At 61.3% G+C, this 26,262-nt stretch overlaps 1 protein-coding gene across 5 annotated transcripts in view; it reads right to left on the reverse strand.

The window, feature by feature from the left end:
- BAIAP2 (BAR/IMD domain containing adaptor protein 2) overlaps positions 1-26,262 on the reverse strand; it is a 70,265-nt gene that overhangs the window by 2,183 nt on the left and 41,820 nt on the right. The window contains exons 5-14 of one of the 5 annotated variants that reach the window (XM_060135551.1): positions 26,052-26,123; positions 25,279-25,416; positions 13,997-14,149; positions 11,124-11,348; positions 10,741-10,942; positions 9,891-10,092; positions 8,866-8,934; positions 8,292-8,454; positions 6,423-6,457; positions 3,695-3,742 (exon numbers count right to left, since the gene is read on the reverse strand). In XM_060135551.1, the coding sequence (XP_059991534.1) occupies positions 3,715-3,742; positions 6,423-6,457; positions 8,292-8,454; positions 8,866-8,934; positions 9,891-10,092; positions 10,741-10,942; positions 11,124-11,348; positions 13,997-14,149; positions 25,279-25,416; positions 26,052-26,123 (1,287 nt within the window). In that variant the 3' untranslated portion in view covers positions 3,695-3,714. Of the gene's footprint in view, positions 1-3,694; positions 3,743-4,142; positions 5,672-6,422; positions 6,458-8,291; positions 8,455-8,865; positions 8,935-9,890; positions 10,093-10,740; positions 10,943-11,123; positions 11,349-13,996; positions 14,150-25,278; positions 25,417-26,051; positions 26,124-26,262 lie in introns of those variants that run through there. The other 4 variants (XM_060135553.1, XM_060135550.1, XM_060135552.1 and 1 more) reach the window with 4 other exon arrangements.

The following is a 26,262-nucleotide window of genomic DNA, read 5'->3' on the forward strand; positions in this document are numbered from 1 at the left end:
TCTTAGGTCAGTCTCCCAAGGCAATAAAAACAAAAGCAAAAATAAACAAATGGGACCTAATCAAACTTACAAGCTTTTGCACAGCAAAGGAAACCGTAAACAAACAAAAAGACGGCCTACAGATTGGGAGAAAATATTTGCAAATGAAGCAACTGACAAGGACTTAATTTCCAAAATATACAAACAGCTCATACCTCTCAACAACAAAAAACCAAACAACCCAATCGAAAAATGGGCAGAAGACCTAACTAGACATTTGTCCAAAGAAGACATACAGATGGCCAACATGCATATGAAAAGATGCTCAACGTTGCTAATTATTAGAGAAATGCAAATCAAGACTACAATGAGGTACCACCTCACACTGGTCAGAATGGCCATCATTAAGAAGTCTACAAATTACAAATGCTGGAGAGGGTGTGGAGAAAAGGGAACCTCCCTACACTGTTGGTGGGAGATTGGTGCAGTCACTATGGAAAAGAGTCTGGAGGTTCCCCCCAAAACTAGAGTTGCCATGTGATCCAGATGAAACTAATTCAAAAAGATCCATGCACCCCTATGTTCACAGCAGCACTATTCACACTAGCCAAGACATGGAAACAACCTAAATGTCCACTGACAGATAAATGAATAAAGATGTGGTATATACACAATGGAATATTAGCCATAAAAAAGAATGAAATAATGCCATTTGCAGCAACATGAATAGACCTAGAGATTCTCATACTAAGTGAAGAATGACTAATAGCACATGATATCACATATATAAAATCTAAAAAAATTATACAAATGAACTTATCTACAAAACAGACTCACAGACATAGAAAACAGACTTGTGGTTGCCAAGGAGGAAGAGGGGTGGGGAGGGGTGGATTGGGAGTTTGGGATTAGCAAATGAAAACTATTATATATAGAATGGGTAAACAAGGTCCTACCGTATAGCACAGGAAATTACATTCAGTGTATCCTGTGATAAACCATAATGGAAAAGAATATAAAAAAGAATATATACGGGTATAACTGAATCACTTTGCTATATGGCAGAAATTAACACAACATTGTAAATCAACTATACTTCAATTAAAAAAAAAGGGTCAGTGGCAAACCCACACTACCACCTGAACCAGGAAGACCTCCCTGAAGAGGGTGTCTGGCCTCTGACCCACACCGTCCCCCAAAACAGTGTGACCATGGAAGAAGCATGTGCTGTCCACACTGCAGGTTCTGAGGAAGGAGGTGGCAGCTGTAATCACTCCAGACCTCTGGAGCGACTCCCTCCTGCAGCCCCAGCCAGAGACCCCTGGGTGGGACACTCCCACCCTTCAGCATCAGAGGAAGTGTGAGGCCCCCTTGGGTGCTCACCACCTTCTGGGATGTTCTGTGAAAGAACAGGCTTAAGAGCTACCCCCGGGGAGGGCACCTGAGTGACCCCAGGTGAGGGACTTGGGTCAACACTGGGATGACAAAACATGACAAGATTTGGACCTGAGGCACTGCTGATCCTGCTGTCCTGCAGACGTCCGTCACTGCCCAGGGGTGGACGCCGGGGCCAATCAACAGACGACCACCCAGACACAGAACAAGCCCTTCTTGACCCAAATGGGAGACGCTGGAGTATGCGAGAGCCAGTGCTGTCAGGATGCCAGGGCCCCTCCCCAGGCAGGGCCACCAGGCACTCAGGTGCCCGACTGGTGGCTGGGCTCTGTCCCCCTCCTGAGCAGGGACACAGGGACAGCCGGTAGCTTTTATACGGAATGGATTTGTATCCTCCGGGGGGCAGGCCTGAAGTCCCGGGCATGGTGAAGGGAGGCATGAGCCAGGCCCCCCGCCAGGAATGGCTGTCCCCACCACCCAGTCCTCTGCAGACCCCCACAGCCTGACGAGGTGGGACCCCTGCAGCCAAGCAGCATTCGGGTCCAGGCTCATGAAACATTCGTCACTGAGGATTTGGTGGAATCACCTTCGGTTATCTTCTGAATCCACTTCTTGAATAAGAAAGGGGGTGGTTCTGAGAACAGCCCGGTCGGCACGAAGCGTGGCTTGTGTCCTGTGGTGACTCCGGGGCAGAGAAGGAGCGAAGAGCAGTCACAGCATAGATTTCAACTTCCTCCACGTTTTCCTCTTAAAACGTGGCACAACTTCAGAACGTCGGCCCTTCTGGACTTGAGTCGTTCTCCTCCCCGGCCCTCCTCCCAGGGCTGTGAGCTCTGGCAAAGTTGAGCAACGTCCCTCAACCAACCAGAGGTGGCTTGTGACACCCCCGCACCTGGTAGGATCATCAGGACAGGCAGACCCTGCGGCCGCCGTGCTGTGAGCTCCCAGAGATGAGTGCACCCCCGCCTGCCGTGCCCCTGGGGCTCTGCCCTCCATCCAGGGGTGGGGTTCTAGGCAGAGGCCATACGAGCCTCCCTGAGCCTTCACCCCCTTCCAGTACCTCCAGTGGGTGAGATCAGCTGGGCTCCACCAGCTCAGAGGGACCACGAGGGCAGCAGAGGTGGGGGCGGGAGATGCAGGTGTCTCAAAGCATCTCGGAAGAAGAGGGATAGATGCAGGGGAGGAGAGTGGCCCAGGTCACCCACTGCTGAGCCAGGGTCAAAGTCATTTCTCCCATCCCCCAATTTCAGGAGCACTTGTCTCTAGAGTTTTCCAGAACTCACACTGCAACTCATAAAGAGAAAGGCAGGAAAAAACAAACAAACATATATACAGATAAAAAACCCTGGCAGTCCAGTGGTTAGGGCTCTGCGCTTCCACTGCTGGGGGCCCGGGTTTGATCCCTGGTCAGGGAACTAAGATCCCACAAGCCACGCAGTGTGGCCTAAACAAACACACACACACACCAAAAAAAAAACCAAGAAAGGCAGTGAAGGAGGGAGAGGGAGAGTCCAGGACCTGCTGCCCACAGGGAGGGAGGATGGCATCTCCATGACACCCAAGGAGGTGAAGTGATGACCATCTTTGTAAAGGGCCCACGTGCCAGCTTCGCGCAGCAGACTTCTCAGTGACAGGGCTGGGGTGGGGCAGAGGGGCAGCAGTGCTGCCCAGACCCAGGCACAGGAGCCCAGAGCAGTGGGCTCCCCCTGCACGCCCCACCCCAGCTGTTGGCGCTTGCTTTCCAAGGGCACAGGGGAAGGGACCATCACCAGTTGGGAGCTGGAGGAGGCCCCTGGGGCCTGCTCTGGAAGCCTGGAGTAGCCCCCTGGAGCCATGTCGGGGCAGACAGCAGCTGAGCCTGCGCAGAACGGGGCCACTGCATCTGCTCATCCCCTGCGGGGCAGATGCATGCTGCTGCTCCCGCGTGCCTGTGGCTCTCACCTGGGCACAGGCCATGGCGCTATCCCCACACCCATCCTGGTCTCCCCAGCCCTCGAGGGGCTGCGATACTCACCAACCCAGGAGCCAGCCAGGCCGGGCTCAGACCCACGCTCAGGGACCGGTCTGAGGGGCGCTCAGCCGAAGGAGCCCAAAGCCAGCCTCGCAGCTGATCACCAGGCTTCACCCCGATTATGGCCAAAGCACCCAGCAGAAGCAACAGGGAACCCAGACAGAGGGCCAGGACAGACCCGCAAGCTTCCAGAGGGAGGAAATCCGAGAGCCCAAGGAGAGGTCCAGGGAGGCAAAGACCCAGAGCCGAGAGCAGACGCAGGCTCAGCAGACCCTCGGACCCCAGCATAAGAAAACCAGGGCAACTTACTAACTCTAGTCAGGGGCCGCTCAAAATCTGGCCACTTCCACATCGGCACTGCAAGGAAACACAGGGCTCAGTTGATGCACGTGGAGCAGGTGGGAGTGAGGTCTGAGGACTCCGAGGGGACATAAGCCGGATGGAGGATGGGGGGACGCCTGGCAGCTAGCATATGCTGCCGGGAGCATGTACCACCAGCCACAGGGCAGAGCTGGCTCTCCAGCCCGCGGGAGGGGTCTGCAGGGAGGCAGCTCCAAGGAGCAGCTCAAGCAGGGCGTCCCTGGATCAGGCCCACGTGGCTCTCCCCCAGGTGCGGGCCTCCCCAGGCGCCCCCAGGGAGAGCAGTGTGGCCTGGCACGCTCTGCACCTTGGTCACTCTGTCGGCGAGGAGGCCAGGCTTTGCACGTGGCCCGGACACACGCAGAGGGGCTGGAAGGAGGCGCCACACCCAACTCGATGCAATAAATAAAACTTTTATTCAAACAACTGCAGTACAGGGCACAATTCAGATTAAAAAAAAAAAAAGACGAAAGGAAACAGGAAAAATATTTTCAGCACTTTACATCTTCATACAAGTTTTGCGGTTTTGTGTCTACATTCATCCATTGAGCATGGAATCCCCTGGATTTGAGATCTTTTAGCAAAATTAGAACACCAACATAGAAGGCTCTTTTTACAAAGGTCCATGTTCTGGCTTTGTTTTTTCCTTAATTATAAAACAGGGTCTGTCTGCGTCTTGAGCTGCTTCTCTCACAAATGCTACCAGCCATGTTCTAGTCCACGGGAGGGGGTGGGAGGGTTTTGCTAAATCACATCAAAAAAAGGAGCGTCCACAGCTTCACGGGGGCTCCCGTGGCGGGAAGGACGGAGCGGCTGCGCCCTCGCTCACTTCCCAGATTCAAGGCGTGAAGAGGCAATACCAGTAGCCAGCCACTCAGTCCAGCATGTCTGTTTCTGAAGTCACCAAGACACACAGAGAGACGAGAGCGTTTAGGGAGGACTGGGCAGGGACTGCCTGCTCCCCGACGGCAGGTGCAGGGGTGTAGCACCCAGAGCCGCCCTCACTCCTTCACAGGCTGGTTAAAGAAATGATTTCCAGAACACGTGGGGTTGGGGGTGGTCTCTGGAAGTCTTTGGAATGTCCGAGTGCGGCCGGTCCCCCTCCCCGCCAGTGCACTGTGCGGTCACGGCGCCCCGAGGCTGGCGCCGTGCTCTGGTCTGTACATCGTCCAATGGCGTCCGGGACAAGGAAGCGGTCAGGAGCCCGGCCTGGCGGGCAGGCAGGGCTGGGGGCTGCGGCCTCCCTCACAGGAGCGGCCAGCTTCCTCAGGAGGCCCCCCGGCTCAGCCCGAGCCCTTCTCTGGATGCGGCCTGGAAGGATGCCCCCGGGGCCACAAGCCTTGTGGAGCCCCCAGCACCCTCCCTCTCCTGACACAGGTGCCAGCGTGTGCTGGGGGGTCAGATGCAGAGATAACAGTACGTACACCGGAGTCCATGCATATCTGTTTTTGTTTTTCAGGAAAAAAAAGTCCTTTTCCTGTTTTTTATCTTTTTGTTTTTTTGTTTTTTAAAGATTTTTCTTTTTCTTCAAACTTTTTAGACCTGGCTCACGGTGAGCCTTCAAAGAGGGACAGCGTGTCATGAATACGGCGGATGGGGAGTAGCGGCGAGGACACCCCGCCCGCGCTGCCCAGCGGCAGGTCCCAACACACGGGTGGGGGCGTGTAAACACAGGGAGCGGAGATGGGGCAGCACCATGGACCCTGGGGGATCACAGAGTCTGGGGTCACGAACCAAAAGGCGGGGGTGAGGGGGCAAGTGGGAAAGAGAAACAACCCAGGAAGAAACCAACGAGAGCCGAGGAGGAAACCGATGGAGACCAGACAGACCGGGGTGGGGGGGGTGGGGAGACGGCGGAAGCTCTTCTGAGCAGCAGCTGCCCGGGGTCAGCGTCCTCACACTGTGGACACCAGCGTGCCACTGCCGCTGTGAAACAAAGCACAGGACAGCTGCCGGGCCGCACACCTCCCCCGCAGCTGCCCTCCCAGCCGCGCGACTGGCCACCGGCCCTGGGGGAGTGGTGACAGGAGACCCCCAGAGCCTGGACAAGGGCTGCGCCCGGGTCAGGGGTTCAGGAGGCTGCAGCCCTGAGCCATCTGCACCGGCCTGGGCTGGTTCCGGGGAGACGAGCCCAGGGGCGGGCCCCCCTCCTGGCCGAGGTCTGGACAAGCAGGTGTGGACGCCAGGAAAGAGCAGGGCCACAAAACCACCAGGTGAGGGGGTCATGCTGCGGCTGTGGGCAGCCCGAGGACCCCACCAGGAAAGAATGGGAGCCCCAGTAGTGGCTGCAGTGGGTCCCTGACTCCGGCCTGGGCACAGGGCCAGGCCCGGCTTGCTCCAACCCACCCACCTGCCCGCAAGGGGAGCATGAAGGCAGCTCCAGGAGGGGCTGCTTCCCCAACTCGGCGTTATCTGGGGACCCTGGGCTACTGCCAGGGGACAGGGCATCCTGCACCGAGGGCCCTGCCCTACAGAGCGGACTGGGGGAAGGCACAACGCGGTGAGGGGCAGAGAACAGGCACCCTGGGCCCCGCTCACTGACTCAGAGTGGCGACACCATGGTCTCCAGCCAGGCCCCAACAGAGCAGGCCTGGGAGGGGAGACACCCAACTCCAGCCTCCGGTGGGACAGCTCCCCAAAACCACAGCTCCCCAAGACGAGTCTCAAAACCCCTTACCTGCTCACGGCCCGTGCCCCGTAATCATCCAAACCCTGGGGAGGAAAGGAAGAAACAGGTCAGGCTGGGGTTCAGGGGGTGAGGCCAGATCTGCAGGGCAGGGTCCCCTCCTAACCCCAGGGTGTGCAGTGCTGCCTGCAGCTGAGGACATGAAGGGGCCCCTCCCCTCCTGAGCAGTGACCTCCCAATTCACAGGGATGTCTCCTTATCTGGCCAGCGGCCGACGGTGAGCTCACGCTCCCGGGCACACACAAGACAGACCACCTGATGACGCCCTTCCACCCATGTTCCCTATGGCTCTTAGGCCCTGCAGCTCACATGGTAGGAACACCTGGCAAGTGAGGGCTTCCTGGGGAACCCAGAGGCTGAAACCACTGACGGTGGGGCATCGGGGAAGCCAGGCTGGCGGAGGCTGGCGTGGGGAGGGTGGCTGCACCGAAGGTCACCCGCACGCCTGCCTCATGCACGCCTGTGCCGGCCCCTGAGCGCCCCACACCCAGCTGCAGCTTCCTGGCCCTGAAGCAGCTGCCGCCCCAAAGCCATTGAGGGGTACTGGGGACACCCTCCTCAGCTCTCTAAGCATCAAAACCAAAACCAGCAACCAGGAAGCGAGAGCAACAAGCAGTGGTCAGACCTCTCCAGGCCAGGCCAGCCGAGGCCTGGGTGAGGCTGCAGAGGGACTGAAGCGTCTCACTGCTCCGCAGCCTGGCCCTGTGGCCCCCCGAGGCGCCACGCCTCTCCCAAGGTGGGATCAGCCTCTCCCTCCCTGCTGCTGGCCCTGGCCACTGGTCCCAACATCACCTTCTCTGAAAGGTTCCATCCAAGGGTCCGGCCACACCACCTCGGCCTTCCCCTCTCACCACTTAAGCTGTCTCGAATCACATGTTCACTCTGCCTGAGCCGTCAATTCCCTGAAGACGGCTCCCTCCACCCTCGACACCTCACACAGCATATGCCAGCTGAGCCCTCCTCACAGGAAGGAGAGGTGGCCGAGGACAGGACAGGGACAGCTGGAAGGGAGAGTCGGCCACCACGCACCCAGAGCCCTTCCCTGCCTCACCCACTTCTGACATCACACTGTCAATATGAGAGCCCCAGCTGTTGGGTCAACTCTCTGGCTGCTCAAACCCTAGAGAAACCTCTAGGGTTTCTTCTCTTCTCTCCCGTCTGGCTGGGCCCCCCAATCCCCAAACCGAGGGAGGCCCTGCCCTAGAGAGCGGCACCGGAACAGAGCTGCTGGCCCCCGCCTACCACGCAGCCACAGCAGATGAACGCCCTGGAAGCCTGGGCCCCCTCCACCCCACGAGCTTCCCCAGCAGAGCTGTGCAGCACCGTCCACACTCACACCCCAGCCCCGCCTTGACCTCAAGACCACCAGGCACACGGGGGATCCATCAGGGGATCCACCGGGGACCCAAGCCTCAGTCTTCTGCCTCTGGTCGCCTGGTACCAGGTGGCCTGACCTCACGTGCCCGGCCCTGCCTCCTAAGGGCCCCAGAAACACACTAACTAGAAGGTTCCGGCCACGTCTCAGGCCCTGAGTGGCAGGCACTCGTCTGCACTCGGACCCATGATGGCAGGAGCCCCACGGCTCTCAGGGAAGGGGCTCCTCCCGAGAGGCAGCGTCCAGTGCAGTCTCAAGGCCGGCAGCACCCGAGCCCGAGGGAAGGGCAGGCAGAGGGGCCGCCGTGCCTTCTCTAGAGCCCTGAGACTATAGAGGACGTCTGGCCGTGCCCCCTGAGGTGGCCACAGCAGGGGTGCAGATGCCAGGCCCAGACCCCCGAGCCCACGGCCTTCCAGTGGAGGTGCCAACACAGGACTGCAGCCGAGCCCACCCATCAACGGCCCCTGCCAAGGCCCCCAGCTCACCTGGGAGAAGGCAGGCATGGCCACGCTGTACGGCCTCTGCTTGAAAGGGCCGGCCGTCTGGGCGGGGAAGGCCCGGGACGATGTGCCGTAGTCGGGGGGCGGGAGCGCCAGGTCTTCCTTGTCCAGGAGGTTGCCCGTGCTGCTGCTCTTCCCCTGCTGCAGGCTGTGGGGACGTGGCGCAGGGCCGTCAGCTCGGGCCCCCCACCTCGCCGGGCCCCGCAAGGGAGGCGGAACGAGAGGCTGCTCTCTGGGGCCTGGGGTGCAGCCACGCCGCCCCGGTGGGCCAGCCCCCTCCTAGGAGCGGGGTGTGAAGCGTGCAGGCGGGAGGGGAGCCGAGCCCTACGGCAGCCGCTCAGCCCCTTGCTGGCTCCGGCAGCGAGTCTCCTGCTTTCCCGAGGGCCAGAGGGACCTGGGGGGCTCACGGGGCCCCCACCCCGCCCCCCACAGCTGGCAGCGACCCCCGGGGCTCTCAGACGCCGCCCTCAGAGCACCTCCGCACCCCTGCACCCTAGGGCCTCAAAGGCGCAGCCCCTTCCCAGAGCTATGGGCCACCTGCCCCTGTCGGCATGCTCACCTCATGTGCAATCTGTCACCGCCGTCGCCGTCCAGGACCCGGGTATAGGAGAAGGGAAACCAGCCCCGCCTGGAAGAGCAGACCCTGTCAGAGTGTGCCAGGGCCTCTGCGTTCCGGCGCCAAGTCCCACCCATTCCCCGGCCTGGCTGCACCTGAGGGAACACGTGTGCGCGCTCCAGGGAGACCAAGAGACCGCAGCACCCACGCGGGGCATGCATGCAGCTCGGAACTGCCCTGCTCCGGACGGGAGCCAGGCTGGGGGTGAGGGAAGGTGCCAGGACCCAAGCAGGGCTCTTACTTCTTCAACAAACAGGGCTGGTTTCCTGCCACGTGGCCCAGCTGGGCGGAGCCCCAACTGGCCACACAGAACCACGGCACCAACGTGAGAGGCTGCCTGGCGGAGGCAGGTGTGGTGTTGGGGATGCGGGTGCCCTGCCGGTGCCCCCGCTCCTCAGAGCTGCCCCTCAAGGGTGGCGGCTGCCAGTGGGCCAGAGCCAGGCTCCGCGCAGCATCTTCCTCCCGGCTAAGGCAGGCTGCTTCTGCCCCGGGGCAGGGGTCTCTCACCCGGCGGACAGACGCATGCAGACAATGGTGGTGGCGGTGGAGTGGGGTGTGAAGCGTGCAGGTGGGACGGGACAGCCCCTGACCTGGGCGGGCCCTGGCTGAACAAGAGCCAGGCGTTGGCACAGCCTCTTGGCAACAGGCGTTCAATTAAGCCGTGACGGCGCGGCCCATCCGGCTCAAGGCCACTTCTAGAACCCCAGCGCGAGGGCTGCTCACATGCACGTAAAGGTTTTGGGGTGGAAGGCTGGCCTCTGCTGACTGGGAGGGCACACGTGGGATGATGGGCTAGGTCAGGGGATGTGGAAGTGAGGGACGGTGGGGGGCCCTCGGCTACATCTGTCCCTCCCAACAGAAGCGTGGGACCTGGACCATCAGTTCAAAGGAGGACCCAGAGCCCAGAGTCAGGACGTCTGAGGACCAGGTCATGAGGCCGACGTTCCCACTGCCCACACAGGACTCACATCTTGGTCTTCTCGCTCTCGCCGTAGTGCCAACCGTCACGGGCCTCAGGCACCAGCAGGGTGATGAAGTCGCCCTCCTTGAAGCTCAGTAGGGTGCTGTTGTCCCCAGCCGCGTGGGAGAAAATGGCCTTCACCCGCATGCGGCCATTGCGCTCCAGACCAGCTGCCATGGAGCTCGAGCGGGGCAGGGTCTTGTTCTCGGCTGCCGGGACGACAGGGCAGGTGTGAGGGGGATCTCTGCCCCGAGCGGGTAAGGGCACGGTCACCCTCCCGTCAGCTCAGCTGCCCGATGGTGAGCGGCTAGGAGGCCCCAGGTGGGCCTGGAGGTGGACTGTCCATCCTGATGGACGACTACCAGGCCTCCAGGGCTGCTGGCTCACACTGCGGAAGGGCCTGGGAGCTGGGGTGCGTGTGGACTCAGCCTCTGACCTGCCACTCATCAGCAGGGGCAATTCTCTGGGCCTGAGCCTCAGCTTTCCCATCTGCTACTCAGGAGACCCTCACGGGCCGAGGCCACCGGTGGGGCTGCAGGAGGGAGAGTGCCGACCACGGCAGACGTGGGAGGGCGGGAACCTGTGCCACGGTCAGCAAAGCCCTCCCCAGCGTCATCCACCTGCTCCTGTCACCAGCTGAGCTGCTGGAGTCCCCACACTGCCCCGCCCTATCATGTTCACTTAATGGGGGAGCCTGGCCAAGCCCAAGGGTCCAGGAAGGCAATCTCAAAGGGGCCCCCGGGGTGCTGCACGCAGGCATGCACACTTGCGAGCCTCTGGACCTCCCCAGCCTCCCCTCAGGTGTGATGTTACTACTACGGGAGGGGCCCGGGCCGGGGCCCCAGCGGAGCTCTTACTGGTGGCGTAGCTGTTCTTGGGGGCCACGCTCTTGCGCACAGGAAGCGTGTTGGAGTAGGAGTCGCTCAGCTTGCTCTGAGACTGCGGAGGAGATGTGGACTTGGGCTGGGCGGCCTTGCGGTCAGCCCAGGGGTTGTAGTCCTCGTTGTCGGGGCCTGAGACGCCATTCATGACCGGCGTGTTCTCCTGGGCAGACAACCGCTGTCGGGAAGAGGCGGCATGGGGGCGGTGTGGCAGGAGGGCCCGGCCCGGGTGAGGCCAGTGTGGAGAATCCCTTGCCCCCAGCAGGGGCGCACCCCAGCTGCTACGGGATGCCAACCGTTGGTGCCAAGGGGGGCCATCCCCCCACACCCCCATAAAGCTTTCCAGAGCAAGGACTTACCCCCACAAACGGGGCCAGCTCAGGGGGCACCGGCAGGGGCTTGGCCCCCGGAATGGGGTCTGAGATGACCAGGTTGGACTTGGAGGCCGACAGGCCGCTGGGGAGTATAGACCCATTGCTGCTGGCCATCTGCTGCATCAGCTGCACGGCGCGGTCTGGGATCTTGTTGGGGTCGGCACAGGCCTGCTGCCACAGCGGCAGCTTCTGTGCCAGCAGCTCCTTGCCCTGAAGCGGAGAAAGCCGAACAGCGTGGCAGTGAGGGCCGGCCGCGGGCTCCTGTAGCCTGCCCGCAGGGCTGGGGGAGCCCAGGGCCTGCTGCCGACCTCACTGATGCAGCCCCCTGGCTCCCGCCTGGCACCCCGGGAGGGGCACACCTGGCTAGGGCTGCTCTTCACCAGGTGGGGTACCTTACAGCCAGATGAGCCACCTGTAGGTCCCTGACCCCTGACCTAGGAAAGGGGCTGAGAAGATGCAGTGAGCTGTGCAGTCGAGGGACCCTCAGGAATGAGATCAAACCAAGGCCTGATCAGGGCGGGCCTCCCCAGGGGCCCGAGGGAGCTGAAATGGACAGGTGCTCAAGTGGTCAGCCACGGAACAGAAAGGCCCTTTGTGGGCAAACCATGAGATACTAGGAAGAGCGCCACTTGGGCAGACTTGAGGGCCAGGAAACCTCGCAGGGACAGAGGAGACTGTGGGGAAGGGACAGAGCTGCCCAAAGCCCAGCTACAATCAGGGCACCACCCAGGGGCCCACAAGCCCAGCTGTCCCTCCAGTGTGCACCAGGGCCTGCCCAGGACACAGCTAGCCAGAAGAGCACAGGGCCTGACAAAGGATAAGGAAGCCACAGGCCTGACCGGGGCCCCAGGATGGGGGTGCAGCCAGAGTGAGACACCAGCCTGAGGTTCCCTGCAGCCCATTCAGGGGCCCTGTGTCCACGACATGGACACACTCAGGGCCTGGGGTGCAGCTGTGCCCTCCCCCTCTCCTGGCCCTCTGACCAAAGTGGGCTACCCTACCTGCAACAGGTGACACAACCCATGTTCCACTGCAGACCCCAGACCCCCCCGGGTGGAGCTGCCCCCCCGCTTGGGGCAGTCACGGTCTCCAGGACCTCGGAAGGGTCTGTCCAGCCCTCACTGTGTCTCCTCACTTATCTTCCCACTTTTTTTCCCCCCATTTTTTGGCAGTGCTGCGCAGCATGAGGGATCTTAGTTCCCTGACCGGGGATCGAACCTGCACCCCCTGCAATGGAAGCGCCGTGTCTTAACCACTGGACCGCCAGGGAAGTCTCTCTTCCCACTTCTTTTGACCTGTGTCTGGGGCAGGGAGGTGGCGCCCACATGGGGAAACTGGAGGTTGCTGGACAAACAGCCCTTTGGAGCAGGCCGTGGCCCCCTCTACCACCTGTTGGTTTAAACCAGGGGCCAACAACCAACCACCCGAGGGCTAGCTGCTCGTCTGTGAACGAGGTTTGACTAGAACACAGCCACGTCCGTTGGTTTACCCATCTGTGGCCACTTCTTTGTGCAATAACCAGAACGAGATATTTACTAACTGGCTCCTGGTTGAGAGAAATAGCTGATGGGTCTGGGCTGGTGGTGAGAAAGCGGGTCAGCAGGGACCCTGTACTAACAGGGACAACCCAGAATCAGGGCGCCGCAGCCCAGGGCTCCCACCCTGATGACGGCCCTGTCGCTGTCGGGCCTGAACCCAGGCACAGGGAAATGCCGGGCGCCTGCTGCTGGGAATAGGCTGGGGTGGTGCTGCCTTCGTGCCCTGGTGCCCCAGCCCGGGGGGGCTTGTGCCTCTTTGAAACCTACCAGGGGGCTGGCGTCCAGCTCCCTGGAAAGTTAGCTGTCGTGTCTCACATACACGTGATCAGGCCCCCCAGGAGACGGAGGTGGTGGCATCCTGGAAAAGGACTGCTTTCCTGCCCTTCCTGCACGTATGGGCCTGCGCTCTCCCTGACCAGTCACGGGGCCCAGCCGCCAGAGGGCGCATATGCCTGCCACAGTATTGCCTGGGGTCGCGTGGGCGCTGCGGAGGCCCTGCTGGAGAACTGCAGCAAGTACCGCCCTGCTGCCAGTGAGCCCTCGGGGCACAGGGCCTGCCGGCAAAGCCGCACTCGGTGGGGTGGCCCGACCCCCAACCCTGCAAAGGACGTAAGTCCTGTCACCATCCTTGCTTTGCACCTGTGGTGGCGGCAGGCCCTTGGGCAGGCCCAGGCAAGCAGGAGCCTCTCCGCGGAGGGAGGGCATCTGTCTCCTTGGCAGCTCCCGCCTGGGGACCAGAAGCTGAGTCAGATCAAGCATGTGTATGAGGTGCTGACCCGCAGAAGCCCTTTATGGAAAAAGGACACAAACGAGGGCCTCCCTGGTTGGCTGAGCTGCCTAACCACACCTAACTCTCAGAACGTTCTGGAATGTTCCCGCAGACAGCTCTGACCCCACCCCAGCTCCTACCTGTGCACTACAAGAACAGAAGCCTCAGTGAAGCTACCTGTCCCTGCAGGGGAGGTGTGTCCTCTGGGTCTCGCTGGCCCCGGGGGCCTAAGCTGGCCTCTGTAGGGGTTCCCTGGCACTGCAGCCCCTCCCAAGGAGCTCGATCCCTGGAGGAGACCCTCTTAGTGGGCTGTTAGCATAAGTGCTCTCAAAAACACAGCCCGCAACTTCTAACGGGCGTCTTAAAGCATCTGCAGCTTTAACCTGGTAACTCTCCTTCCAGAACTCCCGCCCTGGGGAAATCCAAAACACATGGGATGTTCAGCACAATGTTCCTTCACGACAGCTCCAGGCTGGACGCGTCCCGGTGCTCCCGGGGGAAGCAGTCGTTTCGCCAACAAGGGCTTGGCCCCGCGCAGAGTGAGCACCCACCTTGGAGTGGTAGGCGGCGGAGTTCTTGGCCACGGCACACTGCTTCTCCACCAGGAAGCAGAACCTCCTCCTCTCCTCAGTGAGAGCAGTCTTGTAGCCGTCGGACACGTAGCTCTCCAGCTCCCCCTGCTTGTTGCCGATGGCGTCGATGTACTGGGGGTGGGAGAGGGGATAGAAGAGGCAGATGAGCCAGCGATGGGACAGCGCGTGCTCACCTCCAGTTCTGGGTGGCCCCACGGAGGGGGAGCACACCTCCCGGCCGGCGCACTGGTGTGGGGCTTGGCCGTGTGACTCACCCTGGCCATGGGGCTGCCCTGCTGTGCCACTGCCCCCTGGTGCCCCAGCAGCCGTCCATGTGGGGACCATGCTGGCAGGTTGCTTGGTGAGGCTGGTGGCGGTGGTCACCTCCCTCGGACCCGGACTCCGAACCTAATAAGAGCCACCCTAATGCTCGGTAGACCAGGAAAGCTCAGCTGGCACTGTGCTGGAGAATGACTAATTCACACCCAGATCCCATGGGGTGGGCAGAGAACGCAGACACAGGAGACCCCGCTTGATACTGGGGCACCCCAGAACGTTCTCTGCAGGTTGGAAAGTTTCAGTAATAAAGTACCAGCAAGACTAGGGGCAGCTGTCCCAGGGGGGCCTGCAGGCCCCTCTCCACGTCTGGGTGTGGGTCTGCAGGGCCCAGCTTCCCGGGTGTGGGAGCCCTGCCAGCCCCTTCCTGTCTCCCCTCTCGCCCCTCCACGCTCCACACGGGGCACAGACTCCCCGCCCCAAGCTGGTGTCGCTGTCCTGTGGCCGGCCAGGGAGCAGCCTCTGCCCAATCAAGCCCCATCCCCGGCGGCGCGGGCAGGTCCAGGCCACGAGGGGGCGGCCTCCCCTGCCCGACTCGCCCGGCTCCTCCACCAGCTCTGACTCAGCGTGGGTGGGCGGTGCGGAGCCGGTGGGCGCAGTGCAGGCTGTTCCTGTCACCTCCCCTCCCCTCCCCTCCAGCGCGCTCAGCTGGAGGGCGAGGGCCTGCCTGCCGGGCGTGGGCCGTCCCCAGCGCTCTCACCAGTGCACAGCTCAGCTCAGTCAGCGTGAGTGAGCACACTACCCCAGGCAGGGCCTGCCCAGCGCCCTCACCAGGACTGGGACCCTGCTCCCCCTTCCAACGCCTGCAGATCACCCCGCCTTCAACACTGAACCCCCTCTCCTCGCCCTGGGAGGGCAGCCAAAATGGGCCAGTCCACTACCCCAGCCCTAAAGGAGCCGGCCCTGGTCCTCCTGAGCAGCTGCAGGGCCGCCACACCTCGGGGTGGGTGTGCCTGAGAAAGTCTGTGCAGGAGGAGAGAGGCCTCCAGGGCAGCCCTGCTGCCACCGCCGCGGCCCCCCACCCCAGCAGCCCAGCAGCTCCCAGTGCTCTCCTCCGGGTTCTGGGACGCGTGCGCATCAGAGCCTGCAGCCCCTGCTCCTGCAGAACACCCCCTGCACCGTAGCTCCTCCAGGAAGTAGGGGAGCAAGTCTGCAGATTTGGGGTGCTACTGGGGGCCTGTGGAGGCCACCGTGGGCAAGGCTGTGCTGTGTGGGGAGGTCCCTTCAGGTGCCGCCCACCAAGGGGGAGTGGCTCACACCCGAAGCCCTTATGCGGACAGGAAGCCTGGGGGCGGGAACACCCTCTGGACAGAAGGGCCTGGAAGGGGCTGGGCTCCCTCACAGAGAGGGGGACCCTGATGCACAACCCCGCTGCGCCTGCCCTATCACCTAAACAATACCCAATGCTAGACTGAAATCCCCCGGAGGGTCCCATGCCCGCTCTGCTCCGTGGCTGCCCTACCACATCCAGGGGATGGTGGGACGTCAGCGTGGCCTTGCAGGCTTCAACCAGCCCTGAATAAAGACGCCTCCCTTGGCCTGTCCTGCCCATCCTTGCATACAGGGGCACATACAGGGGCTCGGCTGGGGTCCTGGGAGCCCCTTAAGGGGCAGCCTCAGGAAAAGTTGCTGCGAGGCTCCGGAAGGAGTTTGGCTTTTAACCCCAGGGTAAGCCCCAGCCGGCCAGCCCTTCACCGGGGTCACCACCTCCTACCCTCCCTGGGGGCTGCTCCAGTGCTGGCCAGGGGTGGGCGCGGGGTGAGCCAGGCACGTGGAGACCCCACGCCCAGGCAAGAGGGGCTGAGACACTGAGAGATCAGCACGGAGCCTCATGCAGGAAGGCCCAAGGGAAACCTCCCACTGTACCCTAATTCGGGACTTTGGGGAGGGCAAGGCACCTCCTCCAGCGGTTACCCCAGGACAGCAGCGTAAACTGGGACGTGGGCCCCCAGGGTCCGCCCGCCCCGAGCCCACTGCTGAGGACGGCTCCTCCTCGTGCCGGCCCGGTGTCCCCGTCCGTCCTGCCGACGGTTTCTGGGTTTTCAGGCTGCGGTAACATCTTTCACCTCAACGCTCCCACTCCCTGGAGGGGAGAGAAACCAGCTCTGGACGAGATGACGCGGGGCACTGGCCTCATTAGCTGCCTGGCAGCCTCCCGTGCCGAGGGAGGGAGTGGTGGTTTATTTTTAAGATTTCCATTTATTCAAACGAGCCCCAAGAATGGCCAGGAGCAGCTCAGGTCTCAGGCAGGGAACCTGGGGCTACGAGAGCCACCCAGTGTCTTCCCAGGGACCACAGGTGCCTGGGATAGGGCAGGAGAGACGTCGAGCTACACCAGCCAGGAGGGCCAGCCCAGGCGGGGGCCACAAGGACCTGGAGAGCCGACCTTTCCTCCACGGTCCCCACACCAATCATCTGGCTTGGGCAGAGAGCTAGCCGGCCAGGACACTGGCTGCCACTTCTGTCAAGGAACGACGGCAGGCCCTCCTGACCTCCTTTCCCAGGACGCTGCCTCCTTGTGGAGAGAGGCCACCACTTCACGGGCAGATCCTAGAAATCCAGGCCAAGTGAGGAGCTTCGCCCTCGAACGGGCGGAGGAGGAGGACACACACCCCCGCCCCGCCCCCCGCTGCAGCCTCCAGGCCAAGCTGGCTGCTGGCCGCTGTCGGCAGGGACACTCCCCAAATGTGCAGGAGTGGCCGCGCTCTCTGGGACGTGCAGAGGACAGAACGTGCCTGACCCTACAGCTCTGATGACTTAGCAACAGGCCCCAGAAAACGCCCCAAGCCGGTCCCTGCCACGGGCAGGCACCGTGGCCAGGCTCCTGGCGTCCTGCATCCTCCCTGCCCCCACCTTCCCCTGCTCCTTGCTTAGCGGGTGCTATGGAGACCACGCTATAGAAACACCCAGCTGAAAGCATTTAAGACCCACAGAACGCTCCCACTTAGTCACCCTAGGCTGAACAGCCCTGTAATCCGAGAAGACAAAAGTGATCAGAACACACGTCTCCTCTCCTCCGTGGAGCAAGCCAGTGACTCAGAGCGGGGGAGGGGCATTCTAGAAAACACCCGAGGCTTTGGTTTCCCTCACTGGATAGGCCATCGTGGCTTTCCCACGTTTCTCAAAACCCCAACGCTGCCCCTAACCACTGCAGCTGGTGAATGACAGCGGAATCCTTGGGCCTCAGCTGTCACCACTAGTAACCATTACTCCAAGGAGACAAGGAGGGGACCCGATTAGCTGCGATGTACAGGAAGGTTCAGCCAGAATCTGCCGCCCCCAAGCTGCATTCATTCAGCCACTGGGCACCTTCTGGGGGCAGCCCTGCTGACCGGGCCCGTGCCCACTCCCTGGTCTGATGCACCTGGCACCCAGGCCAAGAATAGGGAGGACAGCCTGGGTCAGTGGGTGAAGCTTGGTGAGGGCTGTGGCAGCGGTTCAGTGGATTGTTGGAGGACCCTTAAAAATCTCATTTAAACACAAGAGCTCAGAGCAAGGCTCGGGAGAGGGCAACTGCGCCCTCCTGCCCACGGTCCAGCAGATGCAACAGCTAGCAGGCAGCTCTGCGGGGAATGTGCTGTGGGCACACCCTTAGGCAGAAAGTGCAGTGCCTCTTGCAAGCATCAGGGACCCATGGGCCCCGGGCTTCCTAATCTCCTGAGAAAGGGCCCACAGCCATCACTAGATTGGAGGGTGGGGTGGGGTGGTGGTGGTGGTCCGTGACCAAACAGATCCCACTGCCCACGCCCTGCGCAGCACACTCACACGCTGGCGTGTCCAGAAAGGATGTGCTGGGAGGGGTGCGCCCATAGGCATCCCCATGCCCAGACCCCAGGAGAGAACGTGGGGCCACTTCTGTCCACACCAGTGGGCTGGACATGCTGACAAAGGCTTGCGGTCCAAGGGGACGGGGTCTCAGCAATCTGTGAGCGCGCTGAGCCAAGGCCTCGCGTGGCCACCAGGGAGCGCGCCAAGCCTCCAGGATCCATGCCTTCCAGGTCTGGGGTCTGCTCTGCTGCCCTGGGACCTGGAGGAGGATGGAGCCCGGGCTCCTGTGCCCACCTTGCTGGGTGGTCCCTGCCAAGTCTCTGGACCCTTTGGGTCTCAGTTTCCTCAGGGGCTGAGCCAGGTCGTCAGCACCCGACATGGCAGCCCCTGCCTCACGTGATCTTGGAGGTTCTGCAGGTACAAAATTCACATCCAGCTTCAAAGACTCAGCAGAAAAACAGGAACGCAAAACACCTCACTAGTATTTGTTACAATGATCGCGTGTCTAAATAACACTCTAGACATGTGCCGCTAAATAAAGCACTTCACCTGTTTCTTCTTACTGTTTTACATGCTCACCTCTCAGGGTGAAAAGACAGGTGCCGTGTGCCCGGTGCTGCCCCCGAGAGCCCTCCCAGCTCTGACAGCATAAGATGCTCCCGATTTCCCACGGTGCTATCCAAGTAGGCAGCCCAGTCTGGAGGGGAAATTGTGTGGCTTGATCTGGTGAACTGGGGGTAGGTCTGGGGGGGACCAAGGGAAGGGAAAGAGTCCCCCAGAGGACTGAGAATCCTGATACTATCTGTGGACACAGAAGCCCTAAGAGGGCGCAGTGGCTTCTGGCTTCTCAGTTGTTCTTTTCCAGGAAGACTCCTAACTGCTTATACCCCAAGGAAAGAAGATGTCCCACTGCTGGGATGCGGTGCCTTGTCCACAGACCGCCTTTCACACTGAAGAGCTTTTTAAAATGAGAACAGCAGATGCATAAGGGGCTTAAACCATGGCCATCAAACTCCACGGGTTAACAGGAGCAGCCTCTGCCATTAACTTTTTTGAAGATCTAAATTATGGTTATTTTGTTTTTGCTTTATTACACATCCCTTGAAATAGAACAAATCTCTCTCTCCCCTTTCTCAGAGGGCAATCTGGAGGCGCCTTCCGGGAACAAGGGAGCCCAGTGAGGGGGAGCCAACTGCAGGAACCGCCTGCTTTACTCAGCACAGGCCCCGGCAACAGCCACACCCCACACCCAGAACACTCGAGGCCCCACTCTCTGCGTCTCAGAGAGGGAACGGGGAAGATGGATCAGGGCAGAGGAGGGGGCCCCTGGCAACCTAAACCCCAGCTGGGTGGGTGGGCCCTCTGCTGTCCCAGCAGCAGAAGCCTGCCTTGGAGCTGTCAGCAGCTCCAAGTGCTGGGCTGCTGAGAGCCTGGCACTGGGCCGGCAGGGACCATCCAGGGCCCTGGCCCTCTGCGCTCGGGCAGAAGGTTTGGCCCACACTGGGGGTGACCCCGCCCCACACCCACGCCCATCCATCTGCCTCCAGCCTTCTCTTCCTGGGCTCTCCCCTCTGCTGCAGTCTTGGCGGCCCCTCCCCTCAGAGCTCAGAGCCTACACAAGGGGTGGACAGGGCACACTGCCTCCCCGTGGCCCCCACCGGCCGGCCACACACCAACGCGAATCCCAAAGGCACAGACGACTGCTGGGTTTTCTAACAGTCATGGTGTCCCTTGGAGGACGAGGACTCCTGCCTAATCAGAGCTGGGCTGGGGGTGGGGCCAAAGGAAACAGAAACGGGAGAAATCCTTGGCCAAGCCCCTCCGGATCTATAAGGGGGTCGTGCACCCAGAGCCTGACCAACTCCACCCAGCACTGCTTCTCAAAGTGCTTCATCCGGGATGGCTCTCGGCACCAGTCCCACCCCAGCCCGGACCCTTCCGTCAGAAGCCCTGGAGACCGCCAGCCAGCCAGGGGCCGGCTGTCCATCAGAATCACCCCGAAGCTTTGAGAACCTGACAGGCTAAAGTACAACCACACACCCGCATGCCTGGGGAGGGGGACCCTGGGCCAGAGACAGGGCGCCAGACGAGGCCTGTGACCACGCCTTGTCAGACACACGGTACGTCCTCCACTGACTGTCCCCTGTAGCTGCCTCCACAGAGATGCGCGCTTCGGTCAGTGCCTGGTCCGGCGAGCACGGCAATGACCAGAGGTGCAGGGCGTGACCTCAGCCGTGTGGGCAGTACTTGGTGTGCTCCCTACTTCTAGAAAAAACTCTCTGTCCTAGTTTGTGCCCCAAATGCCTCTAAGTGCCTGTTCCCTGACCTATAATTAAAATCAATTCTCTCGCTGGAAATCCCAAAACACAGTCTCAATTATCAGCAGTTCACGAAACTGGCCCAGTCCCACTCACGGGGAGCCCATCCCAGACGGACTGACAGACAGACAGACACGCTCACGGGGGACAAGGCTCCGCCCCATTCAGGAGCTGAGGTGCCTCGGGGGAGGTGTGTAGGTGCTCCAAGGGTCAACCCCTGCCTGGCAGGTGCTCGGGGGCCTCTCTACCCTCCCTAGCGAGCATCCTGCCCACACTGAGCTCCAGTCAGGGAGGGAAAACACATGGACCAGGGGCGCCAGAAGGCTCACAGGTGACCCCAGGGATTGACCCAAGGAAGTCCACCCATCCTGGGACCACTGAGTCAGCCCACACCTGCATCCACTTGTGGGAGCCGCAGCATATCCATACCTAGAAAACAGAGCTGCATGGGCTCCGTTGGTCTGGGGTCCCACCTCCTCTACCAAGAGGCGCTGCAGCTCACGTCAGCCCAGGGGCTTCTGTGGCTCGGTGATGCCCAGGTGTGGCCCCTGTGCCAGCTGTGGGGCCCAGGCCCACAGCCACCTACACATACTGCCCACTGGGCTACATGTGACCCAGGCCCCGGTGAAGGTCCCCGGAGTGGAGACCCTGGGGATACAGAGGGGGCTTCAAGAGAGCGGGGGGGGTGGGGCACGGGTGCCTGGGGTCCTTCCCCACCTCCCCAGGGGCCCAAACAGTCTGGAATCCTGCCCCCACTTGGTGACAGCGTGCAAACACATCTGCTTGGAGTAAGCAGGTCTAGTGGCCAGGATGTCCTGTGGGTCCAGGTGAGGCCAAGCTCTCCAGGGCAGGGCCATGAACTACAGTCTGGACGGACAGAGCTGCCCCCACGGCTGATACGCTACAGGAGTGGACTGCGTGAGAGCTGGGGTGTCGGCCGTTCTACGAAATGGAGACAGGGAGAACAGAGTCCTGCTCTTCCTCAGGAAAAGAGTGTCTTGGGCTTCCCTGGTGGCACAGTGGTTAAGAACCCGCCTGCCAATGCAGGGGACATGGGTTCGATCCCTGGCCCGGGAAGATCTCACATACCGCGGAGCAACTAAGCTTGTGCGCCACAACTACTGAGCCTGAGCTCTAAAGCCTGCAAGCCACAACTACTGAGCCCAAGTGCCACAACTACCGAAGCCTGTGCGCCTAGAGCCCATGCTCCACAACAAGAGAAGCCACCGCAATGAGAAGCCCACGCACCGCAACGAAGAGTAGTCCCCACTCGCCGCAACTAGAGAAAGCCTGGGTGCAGCAACGAAGACCCAACACAGCCAAAAATAAATTAAAAAAAAAAAAGTGTCTTAAACAGACCATTTCCTGTGACTAGCAGGACCTCAGGCAAGGCGAGGGGCAGGGCCGGCTCAACACACCTGCCCTGCCCAGGCATTTCCTCCAGGGGAAACAGTGGGGAGGGGAGGGGCTGTCACACCAAAAGGTGCCTAAGGCCCTCCCAGCCCCCAGCAGCCACACCTCAAAGGAGACATCAGGTCCTGGCTCCTGGCCAGGTCTGCAAAGGTTCCAAGAACCAGAAGGAACAGACCCAGGTGCCAAAGGACCCTCACATGCCCAGGTGGGCTGGGCACCTCCACAAGGCCACCAGGTAGGCCAGAACCGTCCACGGGACAGGTGGCCAGCATGCCTTCCACGGTCTCACAGCACACTGGGCACCCACCCCCTCCGGCACAGACGCGGGATGAGGGACTCTGAGGGTGCCCCAGCCTGGCCTCTCAGGTTCAGCGCCACCAGGGAACAAAAAACACACTGGCTGGACTGTCGCTGGAAAGACAACCACAACCGGAATAACATCACATGCCACCTATCACCGCGTCAGCAGCCTGGGCTGGACGGCGAGAGGGACAGCGTGGAACACAGGCCCCAGCCCTCCCTGGGAGGAACTCGATTACTGGGGGAGAACCACTGCAGTAACACCCTCAGGAGGCCAAGGGGCAGGTAGAGAGGGGGTTGGGGTGGGTCTGGGAAAGACAAAGGAAACCGAGGAAGTGCACAGAACGGGGAGGGGTGACCTCGCTTTGCTCAGGCCCCAGGGCCCTTCCTGCTCTGAGATGGGAGGAAGGCCGAGGTACACCCCTCCGAAGCGGGGAAACCGAGAGAGGACATGGAGCTCACCGTGACCACACGGCCAGTGCACACGGGGCACAGCTGGGATCCAAACCCAACGGCCAGGGCCTCATGGCTATGCCCAGGCGGTGACAGGCCACAGGGGGGTGAAGAGGAGGCCCCTGAGCGAGAGCCTCAGGGCAGATACCCGGAGGGGACTGGGCCTCAGCGGGGGCAGCAGGGCTGTGCTGAGGATACAGGGCAGAGGGGAGCCTCAGTTGTGGGGTGACCCTTGGACATGGGAAGAAAGGTCAGCACTGGATGTCTCCCAGGTCCCAGGAGGCCAGGCTGGACATGGCTGGCCTCACCAAGCTGGGGAACTGCTGGGAGGCCCCCCCCAAGGAGAGAACCACCACCCAACTGCCCATACGGAAAGACTAAGGTTTGCAGAGCCTGTGCTGTGTCCCCCTGGCCCTGCGTGGCTGGGGGAGCAGATCCCACCCTCTCGGCCCTGCAGGCCCAGACTCCAGAGTGGAGCAGTCAGGGCTCTCCAGAAGAGAGAGGTCTTGCAGTGGGTGGCAGGGGCTCTGGGGCAAGGGGAGTGGGCCACTAGGAACCACAGGCAGCAGAGCCACGATGACCCAGGCCTGTGTGGCTCCGAGTCACGTAGGAGTGAACACCATGGATGACGCCAGCCCACATGCACTGACGTCTGCCCGGCCTGTCCCCTCCCAGCCACAGGATGCACCGGCCGGGACACGGTCCCTTCTGACGGCTCTCAGCAAGCTGGTCACAGCAGCACCAGCTCGTCCAGGGAGAGGGCCTCGGCACAGGACGGAGCCTCCAAGTCCATGGCCGTAAAGGGGAACGAAGCATGGGTACGTGATGATAAAAAGGAACAAAGCACTGATACACACACGTGGACGAACCTCAAAAACGTCACGCCGAGGCCAAGAAGCCAGACGCAGGTCACGTGTCGTCTGATCCCGGTCATGCCGCCGGGGGGCGGGGAGGGACCAGTGAAGACGGGCTTTCTTTCTGGGGCCGTGACAACATTCTAAAATGGACTGTGGTGACAGTTACACAACGCTATACGAATGTACTCAAAATCAAACGGGTGAGTTATATGGTATGTGAATTACCTCTCGATAAAGCTGTCACCAAAAAAAAAAGCACCTTAAGGAGCGGGGGGTGCACAGGCTGAACCCCTGGAAAGCCAGCCTCCTGTCCCTGTCACCAGGCCTCCAAACCAGTCCCCAGGGTTCCCTCAGACAGGGCTCTGAGGAGGCCACTGCCCTCCCAGGCAGCGGGTCAAGGTTTTCAGGAAACAAAATGGCAAAACACGTCAAGGATGGGACAGAACAGAAAAACGGACACACACCACTGCAGGTGTCTTTCCAGCCCCGACCTCATGACCCTCTCCCAGGAGCACATCCCGGGCGGGGGTGACTCGGGAGGGTTCCCTGCAGCAGCGCTCTTGCTGCGGGGAGGGGAGGCCTCGAGGTGGTGACGGATTACAGACGGTCTTTTGAGACGATGGTCACGAGACTGTGGATGTGGGGAAACGCGTCTGACTTGGGGAAGGGATGCTACAGAGAGGCGGGAGTTGAGTCACTGCGACTACATGAGGAACACACCTGAGTAAGGGGCTGCAGGAGACTGGCGGCTGCTTCCCACACGGCAGGTTGCGGTTCTCAGCTGCCGCTGCGCCCCCCCCCCATCCTCTCCACTGGGTGCCCCAGGCACAGAGGGACGCAGAGGCCGGGCCGCCCCGGGGGAGCAGGAGGCCTGCTCGTCTATGCCGCACTCAAGTGGGCAGGACCGGCCTCTTGGCCCTGGCGTGCTCCAGAGGTGCTTGCGGGCAGCGGTGTGGGCACCATGGGGCATGCGCGGGCACCATGCAGAGGGCCCCAGGCAGTGCCCCCAGGCTCAATGCCCTGATCACTGGCAGGAAGGGTGGGGCTTCAGGAGGTGAGGGGTTCACCCCAGGGGTCACCCCCATGCCTGTGCCCACGGGAAGCTTCCACTGCCGACCACTGGGGGCTATCCTGTTCCTCCTTATCTGAGACGTGCGACCTTGGAGAGCAGCGTCTGGGCCTGATCTGTGTCAACTGGCTGCAGGGTTCTGGTGAATCAGGTGTATCAGGGCCGTGCCCGTCACAGGCCACGCTGTCCTAAATCCTTGCCCCTCACCACAGCACGTAACGCCTACAACCAGGGCTGCCCCTCCCGTGCCCTGCAATGCCACCTGCCTCACGCAGAAGAGTCACTGAGATGCTGGACCAGCCAGCATCTGCCTGCCCCGGGGTCTCTGGGTCTGTGCTGGGAGCAGGCATTCACAAGTCAGTCAGAGTAACGCTCTGGGATCTCTGGCCGAGGTAGGAATCAGAGCAACAGGCAGGAAGATTCCGTCTGGGTTCTGCTCCTTCGGTGGAGAGCCCTCTGGCACCCACCGAGGCTACAGGATGGGACTGCTGTCCTGCTGGCTCTGGGACGCCGGGCACCCAACCACCCAAAATCCCCCAGGAGAGCGGAGCCTGGCTCTGCCCAGTTTCATCAGGAGGGATCAGCCTCGCCCCCCCGAGACCCAGAAGGGTGAGTGCTGGGGACAGACAAGAGCGCCTGCCCTTCACCGCTCACTAAAAGGCCCGAGAAGTCCCAAAACCATAACCGGGGACCCAACACTCCTGTGTCCCCAGGCAGAGCCCCAAGCACGCGGCGGCCGAGTCCCACCTGCAGCTCCTTGTCCGAGTACTTCTGGGGGTTTTTGCTCCCTTGGCTCTTCTTGCGGAGTTTCTTCAGCTCGGCCTGGCACTTGTCCAGTGCATCACCTTTGCTCCTTTGCTCCGTCTGGTATTTCTTCAGCGCAGCCTGAGATTCAAACAACAAAACCACGGGCAATGAGCTGGTGCGCCCCTCCCGCTCTCAACTGGGCCACAGCGGCCCGGACCCTGTGGACGGCAGGAATTGTGCAGCTGCAAACCTGAGGCCTCAGCTCTGCCCACCCTGGAGGCAAAGATCAGGGCTGGGAAAACCAGCCAGCCTCCCTCTCTCCCACCGAGCCGCCTCGCTCTCTCCCACCGCAGGGCCGGAAGTGCCTCAGGTCAAATCATGTAATGAACACTGACAGAGCCCAGCCCCTCGCCCCTCTTGTCAACCTGGGAGAGGTGACAGGGCAGGGTCAGGGCATGAAGAACTCCAGGAAACGACAGCGGGTCAGAGGAGTTCACACAGGTTCCACAGGGCGGCTGCCTCACATCGTTTTTACAAAAAGCGGCCGAGAGGCGGGAGTAGTGGAACCTGGCATGTGGGGCATCAGACACAAGAGTCCACTCACGGGGTCACATTTAGTTTCAAATGGGCATGAATGTCAGAGGAGCTGCAGGAAACCCACAGGATGGAGAGCTCACAGGAAGATGAAAACCGTTCAGACAGGGAAGGATTCACACACAGCAGAGCCCAAGCAGCTCAGGGTGACCAGCAGGTACAGGGTGGGGGCTACTTACGCTCAGGTACCTGGAGTCCAGCTCCACCTTCTGCTCCAGCTGTGTTAGCAGCTCGTTGTGAAAAGACTTCAGCTGGACATGGAGAGAAAACAGCCGTCAGCTCCGACGTGTGGCTGCCCCGGGAGAGGGGGGGCGGTCACCACGACCATGGCACCTGGGACGCTGGGCACCCCAATGGGCAAGAGGAGCTTGTCTGATCCAGGAGTCGATG

Source organism: Lagenorhynchus albirostris, chromosome 20 (assembly GCF_949774975.1).
Source record: "Lagenorhynchus albirostris chromosome 20, mLagAlb1.1, whole genome shotgun sequence".
In the NCBI taxonomy this organism is placed as follows: domain Eukaryota; kingdom Metazoa; phylum Chordata; class Mammalia; order Artiodactyla; family Delphinidae; genus Lagenorhynchus; species Lagenorhynchus albirostris.